The sequence below is a fragment of the Lissotriton helveticus genome, chromosome 1_1 (assembly GCF_964261635.1).
Source record: "Lissotriton helveticus chromosome 1_1, aLisHel1.1, whole genome shotgun sequence".
Taxonomy (NCBI): Eukaryota; Metazoa; Chordata; class Amphibia; order Caudata; family Salamandridae; genus Lissotriton; species Lissotriton helveticus.
This window is the reverse complement of record NC_136057.1, coordinates 960,241,726-960,262,547: the sequence shown is the minus strand read 5'-3', so window position 1 is coordinate 960,262,547 and position 20,822 is coordinate 960,241,726. Positions and strand designations below refer to the sequence as shown.

General features: G+C 43.2%; 1 protein-coding gene across 1 annotated transcript in view; it reads right to left on the bottom strand.

Moving 5' to 3' along the window:
- The window catches only part of ITIH5 (inter-alpha-trypsin inhibitor heavy chain 5), a 295,211-nt gene that overhangs the window by 176,638 nt on the left and 97,751 nt on the right, over positions 1–20,822 (bottom strand). Inside the window, exons 4-5 of the mRNA XM_078677098.1 lie at positions 12,280–12,381; positions 11,620–11,864 (exon numbers count right to left, since the gene is read on the bottom strand). Of these exons, the coding sequence (XP_078533224.1) occupies positions 11,620–11,864; positions 12,280–12,381 (347 nt within the window). The remainder of the gene's footprint in view (positions 1–11,619; positions 11,865–12,279; positions 12,382–20,822) is intronic.

Below are 20,822 nucleotides of genomic sequence, written 5' to 3'. Positions count from 1 at the left end.
CTCACGGTACCCGAAGGCCACTGCGTTCCTACAGAAAGCAGGCGAGCATTCTCACGTTGTGCACCTATGGCCTGCTAATATTCTTTCACTTAACAAGGCCACGCTGACGCTACAGAAAAATATTCAGCTGGGAAAGTTTTATGAGTCCGATCACAATGGAAATTTCTCGAGGGCTCATGGTGGGAACTTGATCAAAGTCCATGGGAAGCCTTAGATTACATTACGACTTAAATTCAGCTGTGGGGTGCTTGGAAGACACTGTCGGAGCTGTAATTTGTTTTTTTTAACTATTATTCGGACGGGGTTTAAATAGGTAGTCGTTGAAGAAGTATAACTCGTGAGCGTTTGTGTTGCTCCGGTAACGTCCCGTATTCGTAAAACAATGGCTGCTCTAATTGACTGACTATATATTAACTCAGTTTAATAAGAGAACGTGATTGACTTTGAGCAGAAAACCCCAAGGAGGCCAGTGGGATACAAGATGGAAATTGGTAAAGCATGAAATTGATGTCATAGTGGTGCATCAAGTAAAATTAACTGTTTCCTTTTTTGTGACAAGCATGTTTGCCTGGAATGTTATCAACTTGGAAATTACAGCAAATAAACTGGATTGAAGCTTTTAGGCAAAGGCCAATTCCAAGGCATGTCATCTAGCCTGGAAAGCAAAACAGATCTCGCGTGTTTTGCCCAGTAATTTGTCTTGCAAGCACAGACCGACGGGCCAGAAAAATGCTGTACGTTGTCTTGTGATCACATATTTTGCTCGCTTTCAATTGAGGTTGACTTTCATGTAAAGATATTTAAAAGTTTGCTTTCACCTTTATGCCTTTCGGCAGCAAGTCTTCTGATGAGGTGGGTGAGAAACTGACAGCTCAAGTCAAACTCGAGCCGGAAGCCCGGGTCATTGGCTCAACATCCTGTGATTCTGGTCAAATCACTTAATTGCCCTGTGCCTACCATAAATGAATGTGTCCTTAACTGATGCTCATGAAAAGCGCTGGTGTTGATGATTCAGTGCAGGTGATGAGCACCGGAAACCACCGGCTCAAATTAAGCACTGCATAATGTTGCTCTATGATAATTTGGGTCATGTACAGGATTTACATATACACCTATCTTGCCTCTTAGTTAACTAATGGTTCAAGTTAAATATCACTTTTAATAAAGTACTTTGCTGTGATGCATTAATCTCAAATCTTCCAAACGCAAAAGAAATAAACCTTTTAGACTTTTGAAGAGACTTTATTATATTTGTTGTGGTTTGGTCTATTCAATCTCTATCTTCGTCCCCTGATCAGCTTAATTAAGTCCTATGGCATTGCGGTCATCAACTATGCTGATGACACGCAACTCATCTTCTCGTTTGAGGGTAGGGATGCTGTGTCACAGGAGATTTACCATCGCTGTATGTCAGCTACCGTAGAATGGTTGAGCCTGAATTCGCTGCAGTTTAACAGCTCAAAAACCCAGGTATTGCATTGTTCCTCGGACCGTATTCCTTGGCCTTTGCCCCCGGACTTCTGGCCTTCTTCTTTCCAGAGCACGGGGACAGTGGCAGTGTCCACCCGGAACCTGGGGGTGCTGTTCGAACCCAACTTACAGCTAGACGCGTTTGTCAATAAAACCGTGGCAACGTGCATGCTGTTGCTTCGAACATTGAGGAAGATTCTCTCTTTCCTCCCGGACCATGCCCGCCCAGAGGTAGTGCGTAGTATCCTCTTAAGCAGGCTTGATTACTGCAACGCGCTACTTCTGGGCGCACCTGTCACTCTAGTGGGTAAACTACAGCAAGTGCAGAACATGGCTGCTAAGCTGGCCCTTTCGAGACGGCGTCTTGATTCATCTTCCTTAGCGCTCGTGGATCTCCACTGGCTGCCAATCGCCCGACGCATTGAGTTTAAAGCACTGTGCCTTGTCTTTAGGGCGCTTCATCGTCAGGGGCCTTCTTCGCTACAACCGATGTTTTCCTGGTACACCCCTACCAGATCCCTTCGCTCCTCTTCCGCTTGTTTGGTGGTCATTCCTAAAATCTTGAGGATGCGGCTGGGTGGACGTTCCTTTAGGTTTGCCGCAGCTAAGTTATGGAATGCTCTGCCCTTGCCCTTGAGAAGTAAGGAGGATCTTTCCTCCTTTAAAAAAGGACTAAAAACACATCTTTTTCCAAGGTTATTGTAAAGTCTACGCAGTACAAGTTGTGTATGGCTGATCAAGTCAAGCGCCAGGATACCCTTTGGGTGACAGATTAGCGCTATACAAGTGTGCCATACAATACAATACAATACAATACAATTTAACCCCTTCCATGCTGCCGTCAGCCATTGGCCGACGGCAGCACTACCTTGTGGTGCTGCCATTGCCCAATGGCCGACGCGACCGCGCCCGTTTTTTAAAACGGCCGCAGTGCCGCGAAATCGCGGAAGCAGCCAACGGGTTAAATAGCAAACATTGTCAAGGCTCAGCTTGTGGATGGGCCTGTAGAGCCGATCCAGACTCTTGGCTCGAGTCTGGCTTGGGTCTCCGTGCTAATTCGTTGGCTCACCCACCTCTAGTCTTCCAACTATATTGCTGATCAAATAACATCTGCAGACTTCTCACTTCACTGGTAATTTGGCACTATGAGTGGATAATTAACAAACTAGTCTGAAACAATTGTGGGCTTAAATTTACAATGATCAACAGAAAGTGAAAACTTGAAAGAACAGGTCCTCGGAAGGTAAAAAGCATGTAATCTATGAATTGTTTGTCTGCTCCGTTTAACCCAGGATGGTAAACCTGGTGTCATATTGTTTCCCTACAAAACACATAGTTAAATATGTAAGGGAAAAGGTGTAAAACTTTTCCAGACACTTAGCCAGTCTTAACTTTCAGTTATTGATTGTTATAGTCAGATATTAAAGCGGTACTAATGGGTTGAAGCTTTGTCCCGGATTTATTAATGGCCAATAGATGAGCTGGTGAAGGGATTATGCCTGCAACATAAGGAACATAGATATATTTAAATGTGATTCAAACTTGGTGGAAATAATGATTCCTTATTTGTCACTAAAATGTTTTCTTTCGCTATAATCCACATTTATGTTTACAATGCAGACTATCCACAAAGCAGCATTTTCTTTTCAAAAGGCCACTCAGAGTACTGAAAAATCCAGAACGTTTACCTTTTATTCTCTGATATCTTGAATCTTTGAATATATCCTAATTAAACTCGTACATTTTATATATAGTGCACAATTATGATTTTTTTTTTATTGAAATATTAGGTTTTTCATGGCCAGTGTGGATACTAAGTAGAACCAAAAGTAGATATCAGTTCTAAAACATACATGAGATAAGCATATTAAGAGAGACACAACTTTTATTACAAGACGAGCACATGTACGTTTTACACAGATACCTTGTATTTTGGGACTTAGTAGAGGAGGCTTTAAACATGGTCTTAGTCATTAACCAGACAATCCCTATTTGTTGGTGAAGAAAACATTCAATAGAACCCAGTAAACTAGTTCTCCTGTACTGTACTAATTTCTTTATAAAGGAACCTTTATATTTTGCAAAGGTTTGGAATTCGTTTTGTATCAATGCGTATTACAATGACAAAATAGTAAGCTAAAACTGCCACAGGAAATTTTCCTTAAATCTTGACAATTTGTCTTTTCCTGCCGCATAATTTAGTCATTCCTCCAGCTTAATTTGGTCCTCTATTGCAGAATTGTTCAAGTGGCTCTGGCTTTATGACATCTGTGCTGTGTGATAACGCTTCCTAATGGGGTACAGTGATTTAACCCCTTCCATGCTCATGACGAGCTCAGCTCGTCATGCAGTACACTGCTCGTGTGCTGATGATGAGCTGAGCTCGTCATGAACAATGGGAAAAAATGAGTGCCAGCGCTGAGGGGGAAATGCTGTAGCATTGATGGTGTTAAAAATGTCATATGTACAAAAGCCAGCATGGAACATTTTTTATATTAGGTTTTACAATAACTGTGTCAAGTTGTGAAGTCCTCATTTACAAAACGAATTCTCAGCCGTTCACTCCGCACACATGACAGAGAAGATATCAGAAATGTGCTTGGCACTTTGTAGTCCTGTGTTTAAAGTGTCAAATTGTGTTGTCTCACGTGCCCTCACGCAAACTTTAGTAGATAAAGGCCTCAATCTGGCTTAGGAGCTCAATTCCTTTCGCTACTCAGGTGAGATCTATGATTTGCTGTCTGCATAGAGACCTTTTCCAGTCAGCAAAAGCCATCTGACCGACAATGCTAGTAAATCCCAGAGTATAGAGCATAGGCACTACCTTTTTCTAAAGGTCCTCTCACTTTCAGAGCAGTTCATGAGCACAGCTTCTCTTTTTAGGTTGAGTTCTACCACACAGCACAGCTGTCTGGTTTGCTAACAACATCTTGAGGACATTTGGAAAGCTTCCTCGGGACTGCATTCCCGCCATTGCTTACGATTGAGTTTGTGGTTTCTAACTCACATTTGCTCGCTTTCTATTTGATTTGCTGGCTCTGTTTGTTTTTGGTAGTCCAGCTTGAGGTAATCCCTTCCATTGCCCAAACACTATTTGCTGTAGTCTTCCACCAGTACTGAATTTCTGTAAACAGACCTTTATATCTTGTTCTTATCATGTCACATTTGCGGTGCATTCAAAGGCAGAGATCAAATTTCAGGCGCTGTCTTCCAGGGAGCTCGGTGTTTACTTTCCTTTTTCTGACTTCAAAGTGAGAGGATGTATGTGATAGTCATGCTGGCTGCTGGGGTTGTACTTGAGGAAGTCTGCCCGGTGTTACTTTTTTTGTACATAAAAATAAAATGTCTGTAAATTAACTGTGGAGATATTTCAGAATATATCAGTTTTAGAAAAGCACAAATTGAGCACATTTTTTAGTAATTCTGAAGTGTGGTGGAAGCACATATTTTAATACAATCAAAACAAATCAATACACTTGGTGATGCCATTGCATACATTTTTGTTTGTGCGCTGTATACTTTTGTTAGTAAAGCTGTATGGCTGTGCAAATGTAATGGTCATTTCACTTGGAAATGTGTTGTGTATAATGGCAGTGTGCCACCACACCATGCATATTCCACTTTACCCCACTCCACTGTATTCTGCACCACTCAATATTGTATCACTCCACACTGTGTCATTCCACTCTACTCTGCACCACTCCACTCTACTCTATGCCAATGCACTATTTGCCACTACACTCTATGCCACTCTGCTCTGCAGAACTGCACTCTATGCCACTTCACTCTACAATATACCACTCCACACTATGCCAGTGCACTCTATGCCAATCCACTCTATGCCAATCTAATCTACTCTGTACTATACAACACTCTATGCCATTATACTCTACCATGGACCACTCCACTCTACTCTGAACCAATCTACTCAGGGCCACTGCACTCTGCGCCATTCCACTCTGCGCCACTCCACTCCACTCCACTCTACTCTGCGCCACTCCACTATACTCTGCATCACTGCACTCTTTGCCAATCCACTCTACATCACTTTACTCAACACCAGTCCACTCTACTACACTGCACTCTATGCCAATCTACCCTGCAGGACTGCACACTTTGCCACTATAATCTTCTGTGCAACACTTTACGACACTGTGCTCTATGATGTTGTACTCTACATCACTGCACTCTGTGCCTCTCTATTCTACTCTGCAGTACTCATCACCACTGCCTCTTTATGCCACTCTACTCTCCACCAATCAAAGCCGCTGTACTCCACACCAATGCACTCTGTGCCACTCTACTATACACCACTGCACTCCACAACAGTCTACTCTGCAGCACTGCACTCTCTGCCACTGCACTCTATGCCTCTGCACTCTATGCCTCTGCACTCTATGCCACTGCACTCTACCCTGCACCACTCTGCTCTGCACCACTTTACTCTATGCCACTCTATTCTCCGCCACTAAACTTTATGCCACTCTTCTTTGAACCACTGCACTCTATGCCACTCCACTCTACTTGGCACCACTCTACTCTACGCCAGTCTACTGCACTCTAAGCCAATGTACTGTACACCACTACACTACTCTACTCTACATTGCTCCACTCTATGCCACTTCATTCTAAGCCACTCAAATCTACTCTGCACCACTGAACTCTATAAAACTGCGCTCTACAACACTGCACTCTACTCTGAAACAATCGACGCTATGCCACTAAACTTTATGGAACTCTATTTCAGTCTACACCACTGAAGTCTACCCTGCGCAACCCCACTCTATGCCACTCTATTCTATGCCGGTGAACTCTAGGACACTGCTCTCAATGTAATGTACTCTACACCACTTTGCTCAAAACCAAAACACTTTATGCCAATCTACTCTGTACCACTGTGCTGTATGCCACTTTACTCTAATCTGCAATACTCTACACTACACCATTTCATTCCATGTCACTTTACTCTACACCAATGCACTCTACACCACTGAACTCTACAATACTCTACTCTGCAACAATGCTCTCTGCCACTGAACTTTATGCCACTCTACTCTGCACCACTCTACTCTGTGCCACTGCACTATATGCTACTCCACTTTACTTTGCACCACTCTACTCTGCAAAACTCAACTGCACTCTATGCCAATTCACTCTACCCCATTATAATCTACTTTGCACCACTGCACTCTATTACACTGCACTCTACGCCACATCACTCGATGTATCTCTACTCTGCACCACTCTACTCTATACTAGTGCACTCTACCTTACCTCCTACGCACCACTGCACTCTCCACTACTGCACGCTACACCACTCTACACCATTGTGCTCTATGTCACTGCACTCTATGTCACTCTATTCTACTCTGCACCACTGTACTCTATGCCTCTGCTCTCTGCATATCCTAATCTGCACCACTCTACTCTGCACCTCTCTACTCTGTGCCACTCTACTCTATGCCACTGCCCTCTTCTCTGCACCACTCAATTATATGCCACTCTACTGCGCTCAACGTCAATGCACTCTATGCCACTACACTCAGCATCATTCCATGCCTCTCTAATCTATTCTGCATCACTGAATGCCATGTCACTGCACTCTAGACTACTCTACGCCACTGCACTCTACGCCACTCTACACCTCTGCACTCTACCCTGCACCACTCCACTCTACCCTATACCTCTCCACTCTATGCCACTTCACTCTACTCTGAAATAATCTACTCTACGCCACTGCACTGTATGCCACTGCAATCTCCTCTGCACCACTCTACTCTATGCCAGTCTACTCTACATCACTTCATTCTAGCCAATATACTCTGCACCACTGTTCTTTATGCCACTTCACTCTAGGCCACTCTATGGCGCTCTACTCCATTACACTCTATTGCACTCTATGACTCTCTGCAACACTCTACTCCACTCTATGCCACTCTGCAATACTACTCTACTCTATGATGCTCTATGCAACTCGCTCTACGCCTCTCCATGCCACTTTACTCCACTCTCTTGTATGACACACTATGCCACTCCACAACTTCACACTATGCCATTCCACTCTATGATACTCTATGCCACTCGACTCGAATCTACAACACACCACTCTATTCTGTGCCATTCCGCTCTCCTACACTATTCCGCTCTATGCCACTCCACTCTATGGCAATCTACTCTGTTCTATGCCAGTCTACTCTACATGTATGTATGTATGTATGTATAGGCATTTATATAGCGCACTACTTACCCGTAGGGTCCCAAGGCGCTTCGACCGCTGCGAAACCCTTCCTGGCTTCCCTGAGAGATGGTCCCTTAATGGGTATCTCCAGGGTGAGACCAGGCATCCCCGGCGGTCTGGTGGGGCCGTTAGTGAAGATGAGGCAAGCTAATGCCCAGAGTTGCCGAGTGTGATCGCTGATCAAAGTGGGCACCGAGGCGAGAGAATTATCGAGTCCGCTGACCCTGGTCCAGAAACCTGCCGCGCCGGGAATCGAACCCTGGTCCCGGGCCGTCCTCTGCTCTCGGGTCTGCCGCCTCTAACCAGTGAGCCACACTACATCACTCTACTTCTCTCTATGCAACACCCTCTATGCCACTCCAATCTGTTCTACACCACTCCATGACACTCTATGCCATTCCACTCAACTACCCTCTGCTTCACTCCACACATCTAAACGTTACTCCACTTTATGACCTTCCACTCTACAGCACTCTACTCCCTCCACGACACTCCACAATATTGCATGTCACTCCATGACGGTCCACTTTACTCCACTCCACACCACGTAACCCCACTCTAAGCTACTCCATAACACTACCACTCTACTCCACATTACACCACTCCACTCCACACCACTCTCCTTTATCCCAATAATGTTTAGCCATGCAGAACAGCAATCACGCTGGTGTACAACATGGTTAAAACATATTGGCAAAGCCTACAGCTCTTGCATAGGCCAGACCTATTGGCTTTGCAAGTGCTTGTTTAACTATGCAGGCAGGCTTAGTTTAGCTTATGTGGAACCGAGTTTGCGATGTCCAGCTGTGCTCATAGTGAAAGATAAAAACACTGTATAATCCTAGTTAACAATTAGTGAGCAGATCAAATCGTGGGAATTACATACAAGTGCATTCGGGACAACAATCTTCCTTTCCCATTGCATACAGATCTGCAGATCATGCACACGTCTCTAGCTCCTTGGTTGCATACAGCAGACATATAGGCATGACCTCCTAAACCTTTCCCCAATCAAATGGCATCTTGGGCCTCTTGGGACTTTGGTTGATTGTGGTGCGATCCTGTTGCTGTTTCATAAAGCGTGGCCTACACCATAGTCTCTTCTGCAGACGTAGAGATGGGCAAGCCATTGAAAGCTCAAGCCAGGCTCGAGTCCTGAAGCCTGGCTCTGCCTCAGCTGAAGGTCCTGTTAGATCCTCGAGCCCATAACAAGGCAAACTTTCATGTGGCGTCTGCATGCCACTCTTCCTCTACCAAGGATGTGGCTTACAGCCCAGAGCTGCCGACTGGGGATCTGGGAAATCTGTGCATAGGCTTAACATCCTTTGATTTTGAGCAACTTACTTAAATCTCTCAGTGCTTAAAAAAACGGACTGGACCTTGTATAATGTAACTTGTGCTCATGTATAGCACTTCAGTATCTCTAGATCGAGATTGGCAATAACAAAACTGCAGAAAATTTAACAGAGAATCAAACAAAGCTTTAACATATTTATAAACGAATAGGTACCATTTAATGGCTGATTTGTAAGAAGTGAGACTAGAAAACCTGAATAAACTACAGCTTCCCCGCTGGTATTTTAGGCATATATTTTATTTCATGAGAACTTTCAAATATGTGAGTTTAAAATACCAGTTGTACCAAAACCTATTATGTTTGATTTAATAGACTATTAAATTGGCCTATAGTAATCTGGGCTATGTACAGGGTTTACATGACAACTGTCTTGCCTCTTACAGTTCAAGAATGAATGGTTCAGGTTTAAAAACTATCACTTTTAACTAGTACTTCTCAGTGCAGAGCTATAGTGTGACAAGTTATTGTCAACGCCTGCACATTTTAAAGAAATACACTTTTTTGAAGCTTGAAGAGACTTAATAATATTTTACACAGCAAACATTTTAAGGTCTCACTCAGCTCGTGCACAGGCTCTAGGATCAGAGCCAGACAGTTGGCTCGAGTCTGGCTGGGCTCTACCCGTTGATTTGTCGGCTCCCCCACGTCTTTGCCAAGCTACACAAATACCTGTCCCACTCACACTGTCATCAATGACCAGGGGTGTAACGCAGGCTCCTGCAGCAGCTGCATTGGAAATGGGGACCCAACCCATCAGAGGAGCCCATTTAGCCCTAAACCAATGAATATCTGTTCACATTCTGCAGGGGTGGGGGCATCATTTTGCTTTATGCCACAGTCAATGCCCACGGTTTTAGAGGGCCTCACTGTCTCATCTCAGACAGGGCACATTCTTCCAGAGTCCTTAAGCTGATCTTCAATCCCTTAGACAGGGTTCCAGTCAGCCTCTGTTTCCGGTGTTTAGAGGCTGCCAGCTTTTCGAATGCAGCTCTTGCTTCTGCAGGTGTGTGGCCCATGTTCTGCCTGCGTGCGTACAAGCCAGTTTTCCTTTGCACTGTAAAGGGATGTTACTTCCTTCCCAGCTGCAACATGCTGAGTGCATTTATTATTTTTCCCAGCAAACAGTAAACAGCATGAAGGCTGTTTCTGAGGCTTTAATGTTGCTGTCGATACAATTGGCTGGAAAATCACAACCCGGCCCGCAGGTTGTGGAAGGGAGAGACCCCTGCACCTGCGCCCACTGCTTACTGACAGAAACAAGATGTTCTCTTTTCATTTCCATTGTTCTCAAGACAGGATTTCCCATCGGGTTGGCAGGTACTGCAGGAAAATGACTCACTTGGAGCAGGAAAGACCCTAGGGATCTGTGGCAGGGCTTATATCAGATGTAGAAAAGCATTCCCGGAAGTCAATCTGGCCTTAATGATTCGATTCTTCTCGCCTCTCCAATACAGCCCCTCTTCTCTTCATTCCCTTCTCCTCCCACGCTCTCCCCTTCCCTCCCATCCCCTCCCTCTCCCTCTCCTCTTCTCCACTCCCCTGACCTCCTCTCTTCTCCTTCCCTTCCCTTCTGCCCTAATAGTTGAAGTATGTACTAGCGTGACAGGGTTGTCTATTTAATTTCAAAGCTGATTGAAAGAGGCAGTCGCTCAAGAACTCACATTTTATATTAATGCACATCATGCCATATAGAAAGGTACACTTGTTCTTAGTTTTCCTTTATAACAGGGTTTATTGCTGAGTCAAAATAATTAACTCTCGGCAAAAGAACACATATCATAGTAATAAATCAAGACCTTACAGACACACAAAAATATTCTAGGGCAGTGGTTATACACCATTATGAAATATTTTATTTTTTTCACAATTTTGAAAAAAATCTTAAAATGTATTTTAATGAGAATGTTCCAATTCCCATGCTTCACCTATGTACACTCCAAATTGTATTGTAACGTATTGCAGCACAAGCAGATGTGTTGTGTTACATTTCTTTACACAGCCATGCAAGGCCATGCAGTTCAGACTTTGCGTGGCATTGTAAATTCCAAATAAGCCTTTGAGTTACACTGCTTCGCTGTGCACAAGGCAACTGCAACACAAAGGCGTAGTAAATCTAAGCCTAAGAAGTGTATAGAAGAAAAAACAAGACAGCAGGTCTTTTCAGTTTATGCACCAGGCAAATGGAACTACATCACAGTATGTATCAGGACCATCCCAATGCTGCTCCAATTTAGGAGGGGGTTGAAGACTCACCTGTTTAAAGAACACTACATCACAATACATTAACCATTCACAACCCAGCTTCCTCTTTTATTACTCATTGATGATATGTTGCCTTTTGGCTAGGTTCATGCTGTAGAAATAGTGTATACATGCATACAAAGAAACAGCTCCTGACTCCAGATGTAAGAAATAGCTCACTCCACTGTGCATCATATCAGCATCTGCACTCACTTCACTTGGTGACTCAGTCAGACATTCACTCGTCAGGGTTCTCCACTGTAATCTTTCATCCATAACCACTGCTGAGCTTCACAGGCAGCATGGGACTTACCAATGGATTTGCTCTTCTGCTTATTATTTTGCAGAGGGGGAACTTCCAGGTCGGTGATGCCTGTGTGCTCCTGAACATACACTTCCACCAATAACCTGCCCACGAGGTTCTGGGGCCGCACGCTGATGGTGTGCTCGTACTTTCCCAGTCGCCTCTGCAGTAATTCCTCATAAGCCAAGAGGAAGATGCCCTTCATTCGACCTGGAATGGTGGCAGTGGCTCTAAATGTCTCCATCCCATTGTCCCTACATGAAAGATGTTGTAGATCCCAGCATTAGAAGTAGAGCAGTCAACATACTATCACAATTTACAAAAACACGAGAAGGAGCCGAAGGCGGAACAGAGTTGCATGTGGTTGTGTCTGTAAATTATGAAGTCATCGCTCATGAGTAGTACTAACTTAGAGACCGGGAGGAGGCAACCTGGGAGCTCTAGAATGATGCTATGGGAAGGTGACATGAAGAATAAGACTAATATTGGAAGAGCCTAAAGAGTGTTAATGTGATCCAGTTGTCTACCATGGCCCTCTTGTTAAAGTGCTTCCATACATCCCAGTAGGCGAAATTCGGTAAAAGAAATTGAAGGATAGAGACAAAACACATGGAGTTTGGGTACACTTTTTCTGGCCACACAAGCATGCAACAGCGCGCCAATACTGACCCACGCTCATTGTTCCCATTGCTGTTCTTGCTGTCGTCTGTGTCACCAGACACCTTTGGTTTCCAGGCAACTTCACTGTAATATGTCTGCCCACCAATAATCCTGGAAGACAGATTGATTCAGCATTACACACCTGGAAGGAGACAGTGTCTAGCTATTGCTATAGAGGGGAGCCAGGACAAAGCTAAACCTTTGCCAACTCACAAGTATGGGAGCTATTGACAGCCACAATAGATCATCTCGACACCTATCCCAAACCCAGAGAGAATATCTCTCCATACTTTCTCTTGTTTTTTGCACTTTTCAGCGGTCTCTGCCTCTCTCGGAAATATCTTGAAATAAATTGTGTAAATAGTTTGGAAACATTTTAACTGTCCTGTCCCTTTTTTTTGCTTGTCCACAAGTGGTTTTCATTCCTCAATGCAACCTTCACTCAGTCTGTCCTGCCTACTTGGACTCGAGAGAGACAACATCTTGTAATCGTTGGCCCTTCCTCGTGGACGTCTATATGAAAAAGCTGCATTCCTACAGCACTCGATCGCAGATAAAATTAAGTGATAAAAAGGCAGCAATGGTGCCTCCAAATACTATTTCATTTAGCAAGAGTGCAGATTTGGATTGTATGTCACTATATCAAGGTCGATAATTTCGACCTACACTCATAATGTGTCCACTGTCTATATGGACCTAACCACTACATTAAAAAAGTACATACGTTCTGTTCTTCAGCTCACACCTAATTGCCTGTATGTATGCTCTCACATAGTGTATCTCAGTAATCTCTCTAATGAAGATATAATTCCTAGCGTTTAGACAACAAGAAATTAGTGGGTGGAAATGGTTGCACTGACACTTCTTAATCAGTGTGAGTTCCTACGGGTAGTATTCCTTTCCATGGACCTTCAGCTTATCCATACTAGTGGGCTGTTGCATTTTTGGATGGAACAAAACATGTTTGTAAACTGCAGGTCTATTCCTGTAAATGCAATGCATAGGCAAGTAAAGGAACGACAGACTGGAAAGGTAACCAATGTACTCACAGCTGGTAAATATTTCTTTAAGTATCTCCAGCCATCACTGTTTGTCTTTTTTCAGCGAATCACCCAGGTTGGCACGGGCATGGCCATCCATTGGTCCCATTCGTTGTACCTCTAGGCTTAAGCTGCAGGTCAGCGGGATGACTAATAAGACTATTTTTCTCATGTTTTCGTGGATATGGCCTAGTAGTCTGTGATTAACTCCTCCTGTTTACGTCTGGCTTGATAGGAAAGCTGTCATGAAGACCTCTTGTTACCAATTCCATGAAATATATCTAGAGTGCGTTTTCACTCCACACAGAGGAAAGGTTCGCTCTCACCTCGTGCTACTGACTGTTTGGAGTATCATTCTGACCTCTAGCAGGTGTTTTTGATGAAGTGCAAGAGAGACTAATTACATAGAAGTATACTCATTCATCATACTATCACATTCATTAATTCCAATATGCATTCTATACAGAAAGTAATGCAGCAGGTCTGACATTAATATATTAAATAGCATTTCTGCACACAACACATGCAAATAGCACGTGTGTATGCTCGTGTTTTCATGCATTAACACATTAAAGCTGGACCTATTGGCTTAACCAATGCCTTTTAAATGGATACAATTTTGAATTTTGCATGTCATAGTCAGTCTTCTTCTCTAATGGAAAATACAAGCAAACAAGTAAGGACTTTACTGCTAAGAGTGACAGCAGTGGTCACGATCATTTGGCTTATCGATTAATGTTTATTTTCCACTTGTAGCATGGTGTCGTTTCCAGGTGACAATTGTGTTTGGTGCTCCAGAAAACCTACTGACCAGATCAAAGAGGTTTACCCAAAGATGGATAGGCAAATATTTACAGTACTCCTGGTCTAGGGAAGGTAGACATGTTTTAGTGGCCTGTCTCCCCAATCCAGAACGAATCCAAAGATACAATTCACCTGTCCTCAATGTATTCTTGCACCACTTGTTTAAATGAATGACTGCAGCAGGTCTAAAGCAAGATATCAAGCAACCCTTCTGCTAAAGGCTCAAGCATTAGTCAACCATGCATTAGATACGATCTCTTTTGAGTATAATGAAAGTGGTGCACAGGTTGCCATGGCTTAGGGAAAAGTTTAGTAGCAGAAACAGCCACTCTTCAAACACCAGTTTAATGTTCACGATTTGCAGATTTTTTTTATGATCTCCTAGTGTAAAAACTTTAAGTACAAATGTAAATGCAATAAATCCTCTCTCTCGTGTACACACTTACCTTATTTCCTTAGACGAAACGCTCTCAGGTTCAGCAGTTTCAAGTTCTTGAATGCCTCTCTCAATAAAAGCTCTCAATATTAATTTTCCCCTTTCCTTTCTTAACCCACAGATAAGAGTTTATACTGATGGAACATGTTCTACTTCTCACTTACAAGCTAGAACTAGGTGCTGCTTGTTTCCTGTTCTCAGTGACGAAACAGGATCTTGCCAGAGCCATGTGACTATTTGTCTAACGTGTGAAACTGACAAGGTACTCCTCTCCAACCCTGCTGGCTTCTCAGCTTCAAGGAACCCATTGTCTGACCCTTCCAGATACCATGCAGTCCAAACACATCAGCCATGATTCACTTTAGGAGACTAAAGAAACGTCATGTTAAGATGGTTCTATGAATACCCTTCTAAAATTCTAAACATTTTGACAGCATTTCCACTGTAAAATATTACTTCTAAATACTTGTTATAACGCAGCTAAGCACTGCAAATAAAACATTTTTATTCTGAGCATTGTGAACACAGACAGCCCTTCATTATGAGATTCCCATTAATTCAATAGTGAGTTATCACAACCGGAATTAAAAGTAATAAAGTATATCCCAATAAGATTTAGTAGGGGGTGGGTGGGACCTGCCGGTCTCAAAGGTCGTTTTATGCAAGTCTTCCCTGATTCCTTGGAGCCTCATTCACAGACAGCAGTTTACAGTACCGTTTGTAGTACTACAAAATATGAGTTGTACCTGCACTAATTTGTGCGGAGATGTCCTCCCCTACTGCAGAGTCTCTGCATACCTAAATATAGCTTTTAGGAGTAAACGTGACAGAGATACGGTAGAGTGGGCAGGAAAAGGGGCAGACTTACTCCTAAAGTAGATGTGATTAGGGAGAAGGAGGTGGGGTCTACGGAGAATCAGAGAGGGGCTTAAGGAAACGCATCACCCATCCACACAAGAGTATGCCAATTGCTTTACCCTGGGAGTGGAGACATGTAACTTATTTCTTTGTAGTACGTCTACACTTGGAGTTTATGAATAACAAACATAGTAAACTTACTCCAAAGTGTACACTTACTCGAAAGTGTAAGTTACCTTTGTGAATCAAGCCCTTGGAGTTTAACTCTTCCATCTATCACCTGTCAAGAGCAAATGGTGAATGTGAGCTGGAGGTTACAGTAGATTGCTGTGTGTGTGTGGGGGGGGGGGGGGGGTAAGGAAGGCTCCTGGTCTGCTCCCCTATAAACAAAGCTTCACTTGGTAAAACATTACCCAGTGTCTCTACACCCATGATCCTGGAAATGGGAATGAAAGGGCACTCAGATTTGTCCAGAGTGGTGTCACCCCCAGGGACACTACATGGGCCAACAGAAAGTGAGGGCCAAGGGATTTTATAGAGAACTATAAGGCACGTGGAGTCCCCCACATACCAGATCTTAGGAGCAGGAATGCAATGGCTAAGGAAGATTTAACTGGAGGAACCCTAGATAGCTCATTCTGAGGCTTGCTTAACATAAAATATATTTGCCATCTAAAGGTCAGGGACATAAATTGCTAAGAACGTTTTAATGCCAGGATTGGAGCACATGATTCATGATGAGCAGCCTAACCACCAGACAATAACAAACAAAGGTATTTTAGTTTAGTCAATTAATAGAAATTTGGGGATACATTTTACTAAGCCATGCAACACAGAGCAGCAACCACAGGCATGGTGCTGTGGCTCTCTCCCCCTGCGCTGGAGCACTTTAGGCTGCCCAGAACCCTGGGCTGCCCAGCTGCCCAGGGTGTGAGCTACGCACACACCCTTACACTATAATGCAAGGGGGAGTGTGTGATGTCTAGCTTAGGTTTTGTGCAGGGAGGGTATTATTCCAGTACAAACTACTATGCTCAGATATAGCTTAAAAGCTATAGCTATACATTACAATTCACATGCAAAGTTAGAAAAGCCTTGAGAAAAAAAAACGTTTTTTAAATGTGAAGCCTGTCTGGAGGAAGCATCTTTTTTAGGTGCTACACGCTGTCTATCTTTATAAGTAGATAGGGCTTTGTGTCAAAATCCATTGCCGATTGCATGGGAATGCCCATGTACCATCACAGGACAAGACCTTGATGCAACATATAGCTAAAAAAACACAAGCCAAGATTTGCACAGGATTTGCACAAGATTAGCAGTGGTATGTGCCACTTTGTGTGAAACTTCACTGGCACAAATCCTTGATAAATATTAAACTTGATGCATTTAGATTTTAAGACCTGACAACTAAGATACTAAGCTTCTCCTTGTGCTTAGGTATAGGAAGAAGAACATTACATTTTCTCACTGCTTATAATTACACAAACCTAGCCACATGTTCAAGGGCCAACCCAGTAAATGGAGCACATTGAAAGCGATGCTTTATTGGCTAACAGAGAAATCCTGCTTATGCACTGGAGCTTGTGCAGTCATAAGCAGATCTTTAGAGAAGCCAGTCCATGGACGCTTGGATTCGGCTCACAGTCCCATGATGCTTCATGTTAAAACTACGTCAGTAGCACCAAATCTCATAGGTGTGCTAAGAGAGGGTTGGGTCATTGTTCAGGCTTAAGACATCATTCATTCATTCGTTTGGAGTTTAATATGGTTTACACTGTAACCTAATCCCCACTGGGAGTCTGATACAATATTTACTATATTTATGTTCTTTTATATGTTGCACATTATCCCACACATTATTGCAAGTGTCCCTGTGCGTGTTGTTTCAGCTGAATACTGATGTCACTATGCAGCTGTGCCTTCAAGTATTAGCCACTGGTGGCCTCCTATCAATTGCAGGCTTGGACGGTGACAATCTAATCCTCCCGCCCTTCCTGGTGGGAATTAATATTACCGTACAGCAGTTGGGTCCTTCCAAACCTTCCCCATCACATATATCCATTTATGAAGGGCTGGCCACTAAGGAAAGAAGCCTTAACTCTCAGAAGGAAGTGAATCAGGGCTCCGAGACAGAATATGAACCATGGGATGAATTGCCTATAAAACATGCTTTTGATACATAACTTCCAAATGGCCAAGTGTTCTGTGTGGTGCATTCAGCTACTGCTGACTTTTAAACCAATAGCTCTTTGCATGCAGTGCTATATCCAATATGCCATTAGTTAAAAAGTATAGATTGACTTTAGGAGTCACGCGTGACCTGGGACCTCTTACCAGCTATGATGGCTGAGGCTTCCAAAGAAAAGAACTACCAGAGGAAGCGGCTGGTGGGCCGTGGAGGGGATATAGGGCAAGGTGGCATTAATGCCCGTGGAGGTCCCGGTGTACATGTTACTAGACCTTAAAATGATCTTGATTCAAGGCTTACTCTCAAGACTGCCTTAGAACCTCTCCTAATGTCACGATTGTTACGACCACGTGACATTTATTTGCACACATCATGTCGATGTATTTCAGCAAACCATCTGAATATCATTAAGAAGAAAAATGATCATTGCCCCATGGCAAGATGGATGTGAATCCAAGCCATGAATCCATGCCAGGCAGCTCAGCCCTGCCCTGGCCTCGAGCCGGCATCTGTCTCTAGCATGTGCTGTCTTATCGCTATAAACTACATGCAAATAGTGGGCGAGGCTAAGTAGGGAAGAGGGCAACAGCATACTTGGAATACTCTGAAAAATGATATACAGTGCTTAATTGACCAGATTTCCCGATGTTTAAGTCTGGCTTGACAGTGCAGCTGTCTGCACAACCTATTGCAATTTCTTAAAACTATGCATGCAGTGGTATTTGACTCGCCCAGAGGAGTATTTCTCTCTCACCTGATGCTATTTGCTGTTTGGTGTTCTCTAGTTCCTAAGGGGCTTCCATTAGAACGCTTGAGGGATTATCTAATATTTGAAAAGTAAAGTCAATCATCACGCTGTAACTTTCAATTCTTTGTTGCCTATATGCATTTCATGCAGAGAGCAATCCATTTCTGCTGTGTTTCGCAAGGATTGACAAAGCCACTCGGTCTGGCTTCAATGCACTAAGCAGCACATGTGCATGCTGTGCATGCAAACAGAATTTGAGAATGCCTCTATTTACATTTGGTATGACATTAAATCCAGACCTATTGACTTTCCTAATGCTTATTGCTGTCGGTTTTGGAATGTTGGTAAGCTTACCGGCCATGATTTAGACCTTGGTGGGGGGGCTTGTCACTCCCTTCACCAAGGTTGAACCAGGTGTGCGTTTCTCACAATTATAAAACAGTCGCAGAGGCAGGGTGTCTGAAATTGAATGGGAAAATCCCAAACTACGTCAGTGACCTCTCATGCTGTGGTCATTTTGATTGGGTGGAAGTACTCACCTCTAATGTAAACGTGGCCGGATATTGATAGAGTGGTGTTACTCCCTATGGTTTGATCTAGTAATAGCCCACAACATTACCCTCACTGACCCCAGAGAGTCCTGCTCACTCTTCACCTTGGTCCACTGCCCCTTTCCTGTAAAATCTTTTGGGGATAACAATAATTTGCAGAACACCAGAGAAGCAGGTAGATGTCCTGCAAACCGCGCACTCTGGGAGGCCTCATTAATCACTAGGATTACCTTAACAGCGTTTGCTATCATCCACTGGCCAAAGAAGAATCCCAGGCACCCCTTAGGCTGCACTGCACAAGGGATAACAGCACCAGTAACCATTTTGTGATATTATTATTTTTGGTGTTTTGTGTTTGTCTAAAAAGATAGACTCTTAATAATGCAACATACAGAAAAGGGAGAATGAGTGGCACTGAGTAAATCACCAGTAAGCACCCACCTGGACTTTTGTGTGCAGCACACTAAGACACTTCTCTGCAAGACTCAGAAAGAGAGATTGGAATCAATCAATGTATGGCTATCAAACAGCAAATACTGTAAACCAAAACCGTGTTAGAAGTGGTTCAGAGCCTTCTGTGCATACATAGTGGAGAAAGGTAGACATGGATATGAATAAGAAGCATGATGGTGTCCTCGGTCAGTTGCATGCAACGGATGCTCTTCTTGCCACCCTAATTGTATGTGTGTAACTGCAAGAAATACCTCCCACTTCTTTTTCTTCCACCCTTGGTTTTGTCATTAACTTGCAATAACTGTGCTCTACTTGTGCTGTTTTCCCATAGCTACAACGGATATTTATGTATGTGTGATGAGAACTTAGACGCTTCTTATGCGTCGGCAGTGTGCGGATCTGGCTCTTTCCCTCTGGTTCTTACCTTTTTGTTCACATATTCCTACATATGATGTCCCTGTTTGCACTTTGTTAAGGGATGCATGTATTATGTGTACCATCCCACCGGCTGTCTCATTGCCACGGTTAAATGCCCGGGCTGCTGTGGTAGCGGTATTCTTTCTAAAAATGCTCAATAAAAATATGTTTTAAAAAAAGAAGCATGATGGTAAATTATGGACAAATTAAAAGATAAAAGTGGAATACGAGTCATACAAGAGAAAAGCATTTTACAGTGGAAGACAAACTTTAGACATAGATGATGCAAAATAAAATTTGAGAGGGTAAATTTAATAGTGATTTAGAAACATATATTTTCAGGTAAGAGGGGTAAATGCATACAACAACCTCCCAGCAGTATTGGTGGGGACAAAGGCAATACATTCACTCAAACAGTTATGGAGCAGAGCAGACGCGATGCGATGACTGGTCCTACTGTAAATGTTACAGGTTTTGACAACATGCAGTCTCATCTGACTTCAGATTACATGTGTCTATGTTTTCTAGCTGGGCAGTAGTTAACTGTTCAATAAGATATATTTCAGAAGTACACAGTGCACAGAGCATGCTCAAAGAAATGATGAAGATGAAACTTGTATTGAATAAGCTGCTCACTACCAATAAATACATTTAGAAACTATCATTCTGACATTTTACTAACACATGAATAAGTGGGCCAATTCTCAAGAAAATCAGTAGCTGCATTAAGAAATTATCAAAACAAAAGATGACATGGGTTTTAAGATGTTCTCCAAATTCTGAAAAAATCTTCACATCTCACTTTCCGCAAATGAATTTAGAAGACATTGGGGCATATTACCAAGGTTGGCGATAGGCAATTATCGCCGGTTTAGCGGCCGTTTTCGGCCGCTAAGCGGCGATAATTCTATTGCTCTATTAGCAAGCTGTCGCTAACTGATGTTAGCGACAGCTTTTAGGTGATAGCGAGCGGTTTGGGGCCCGCTTTGCATGTCAGCGAAATTTATCGCTAATGACATGCAAAGTGGGCGTACCCAACCTGTTGGCGACTGAAAGC